Source organism: Phaethon lepturus, unplaced genomic scaffold, assembly GCF_000687285.1.
Source record: "Phaethon lepturus isolate BGI_N335 unplaced genomic scaffold, ASM68728v1 scaffold37516, whole genome shotgun sequence".
Classification (NCBI taxonomy): domain Eukaryota; kingdom Metazoa; phylum Chordata; class Aves; order Phaethontiformes; family Phaethontidae; genus Phaethon; species Phaethon lepturus.
This window is the reverse complement of record NW_010546229.1, coordinates 12920-16068: the sequence shown is the minus strand read 5'-3', so window position 1 is coordinate 16068 and position 3149 is coordinate 12920. Positions and strand designations below refer to the sequence as shown.

Genomic DNA, 3149 nt, shown 5'->3' with positions numbered 1-3149 from the left:
CGAGCATTTCCATTTCACGGTGGTAGAGGAGAAACCAAGTGTTAATTAATGTATCGCTGGGAAAAGGTTGTGGAACAACCACAGTGGCTGTTTCCTTCTCTTTGTTAGTTTGTTTTGGGGTGATGAGCAGCAGGCGAGTCTGACTACCAGTACCGGAGAATGCCAAGCAATCAAAGCTGATGGGTTTTTTCCCCCATTGACAAATCCTGCCACACAAACCACAGAAAAGGAAGAAGAGGTGCATGACCCCGTCGCGCTTCTCTGAAATGTTGTTGTGAGGTTGTAGCCCGGTTGTCTGGGCTTTTGGGCTTTGTCCTGGTAAAGCACGAGTGCTCTGAGTGCGGCTTAAGTTGGGGAACACACATAAGAAGGTGGTTTCATCTTTAATGGAGCTGTTAAGCAGCTTCTGGTCACAGGAGAAGTCAGAATGGGTTTCTCTGTATTGAATCAGAAATACTCAATTTCAGAGGTCTTCAGAGATTTGTAAAAAGTGAAGCGCAGTCAGTCTTACCCAAAAGTTCGTCACGGGAACTTAATCTTCCACTTAATCTTTCCACAACAGCGAAAAGGCCAGACCTCTGCTTTGAAGTTCACTCATCTCCCATTTTCACCGAGTTTCTAGCTTCAGCTAAAATGTTTCTGTTCTCTCCATCAAAAACTTTCTTTAAGTTGGGAAAAGCAGAACTTCACGATGCTCTGGGTCAACTTTAAACAATTCCTGACAAAACCAGCACATATAAATACACATATCCTGCTCGCTCTGACGCAGCCGTTACCGAACCGTGGGATTGCTGGCTGCCTACGTGCTGATACACCAGATTTATTGCTATTATTAGCTGACATGCAGCACAAAAGTGAGAGCTGTAGCGAGATTAAGCTCTCTAGAAGCTTTCTGGCCAATTCCTGTAACTTTTCCCTCTGCTCCCCTGTCCACAGGTGCCTTGAGAAGCAATGGCCACAGCGGCTCTTCTGAATTTAGCACTATCTCACCTCTACTTCCCTTCAAGCACAGCAGCCGCTTTCCCGTGGACAAACGCCGCCAACATGCACGTCACCAGGCCAAAATCTGCCAAGGGACGCATGAGGCCAAGCTTCAATTACTCTCCGAGCGTGGAAGCCTGTCCTTGTCGAGTGCCACCTTCCCCGCTGCCAGCAGCTCCCCACAAATTAGTGAACAGCCGGAAAGCATCAGTCACAAAACCGGCATTCCCGCCCGGCCAGGTGTCTCCTGAGGAAATCCCAGAGCTCCTGCAGCAAGTGCCTTTGAGGACCTCCTCTTCCCTGAACAAGTACAGGGTGCTCCCCTCCATCGGCCAGAAGGGCGTAGGAATCAGTGCTGTGGAAGGGGTGGCTGAACAGATCGACCAGCTGAAAGTGAGTGGGGAGCAGGAGGATGCTCCGAAAATCAAAACTCTTTCTGGAGAACAAGGCTCTGCCAGCATATTGTCTGAAACCGATGTCCCCAGTGAAGAAGGTTTACGCGCGCAGTGTCCTCCCAAGAAGCCAGGCAGGAAAATGAGGCAAGAGAGCTCTTCGATGTCGACTTTAAATTTGGAAGAGCTGCCGAAAGAAGAGTCGCAATTGCTGCTCGCTATTCGATCTCCCTCTGGTCAGAGATTTGAACATCATTTCAAGCCCACAGACAGTCTCCAGGCAGTCCTTGCCATGGCAGAACAGAAGACGTTGGCCGAGTACAAATGCTGCAGCATTGAAACGATGGAGGTGCCCAGAAGGAGTTTCTCTGACCTTACGAAGTCCCTCTGCGACTGTGGGATTCTCCACAAGTCCGTGCTGTGCATCCGACTAAAGGAGCAGCACGACGCAGATCTGTAGGCGCACAGAGAGGCTGCCACGCCGCCATGGGTCGTTCTGCTGAGTGGGATACATTACTTCTTCCAAAAAACTGAAATCCTGATATTTCCTGGGCCTAATGCTCCATCTTGCCCTCTTCCAGAAATTCTCCGTGAAGCAGGCTCATGTATAGGTGTTGAAATAGTATTTCAAGTGTTTATACCTGCTACATAAATAGTATCTTTTTTCACCTGTGCCATCACAAATCACTTCCTGAGCGCCACCAACTTTTGGCCTTTTTGGTCAGCTATTTTGAAATAGCTGATATTCTTTGAAGGCTGAAGTTTCCGAGACCTCTCCCCTTCTTCTTTTCTATATTTCAGGAAGGTGCCACTTCCACTGCGGAGGCACCTATTTGGGAAGGTAGAAATGGAACTGTTTTACTCTGGAGGACCATCTTCAGGAGGTTATCATCATCCTAAATATCTTCTTCTCGAGAGTGACTGAAAAGGAGATCAAAACCCAATAACATGTTAAAGGATTGTTGTGAAGTATTAAATTGCAAGATCGATGGTAATATACCTGTGAGGGCTCAGCTCTTTGTGGATAACCTCACTGCAGCTTTTAAGAGTGTGACTGCATCATCTTTTTAAGAACAAATAGTTATCATTTTGGCTGTATTGTTGAGCAGCTGGATTTTCTACTTAGTTTTCCTTCTCTCATTCAGCTTGTGTGATCCATAGGTAAGAATAGGTGGATAGTTAAGATGGGCTCTTACAAAATGCTTCCATTTTAACACCTTGGCACTGAAATGAGTTGGTCTGAGACAGCAAGTGCTGCTTTGAGAATTTTTAAATAAAAATATATTAATTGGATTGGACTGAGGAATTGGCTCAAGCAGTAGACCATATTTTACTAAACCATCATTAAAAAAGGCAGGTTTTAGATAAATACAATGTGCTTGCACTGTTAAAAAAAATCTTCTGGATTTCTAATGGAAATTCTCATGGTTCAAAGGCAGTAATTCAATCTGCTAAAATAATGGACCCCCTGCCACACAGATGAGCTAGTTTTAACATTTGGAGGTAAACCCAACTTTTTCACCTCAGTCTAACTGTCAAACCAACAGAGAACAGCATAGTAGTAGCAAGCTGATGCCGGTGTTGGCCAAGAGCGTAGCATCTGCTTCTAACGCAAGCATTCCAGGCCCCGCAGCTTCATAAACGTGGTCCCTGGTGAAACAGCGTTACCTACTGCTGCGGATGGTGGTAAATGCACGGTAGCAATCCCGGTGTCTTCAGGGAGACTGCGATACCAAAACACACGGGTGCTTTTAATCAAACCTCCGTGGGGAAGTA

The 3149-nt window shown here is 46.3% G+C and overlaps 1 protein-coding gene across 1 annotated transcript; it reads left to right on the top strand.

Annotated features, from left to right (window-relative positions):
* Positions 1 to 951: 951 nt before the first annotated feature.
* Positions 952 to 1833, top strand: UBXN10 (UBX domain protein 10). Its single transcript, XM_010289227.1, has one exon. It carries the CDS (start codon positions 952 to 954, stop codon positions 1831 to 1833), a length of 882 nt encoding a protein of 293 aa, XP_010287529.1.
* The last annotated feature ends 1316 nt before the right edge of the window (positions 1834 to 3149 follow it).

Coding starts and splice junctions, on each gene's coding strand:
- UBXN10 (XM_010289227.1), top strand. CDS start 952: ATGGCCACAGCGGCTCTTCTGAATTTAGCACTATCTCACCTCTACTTC.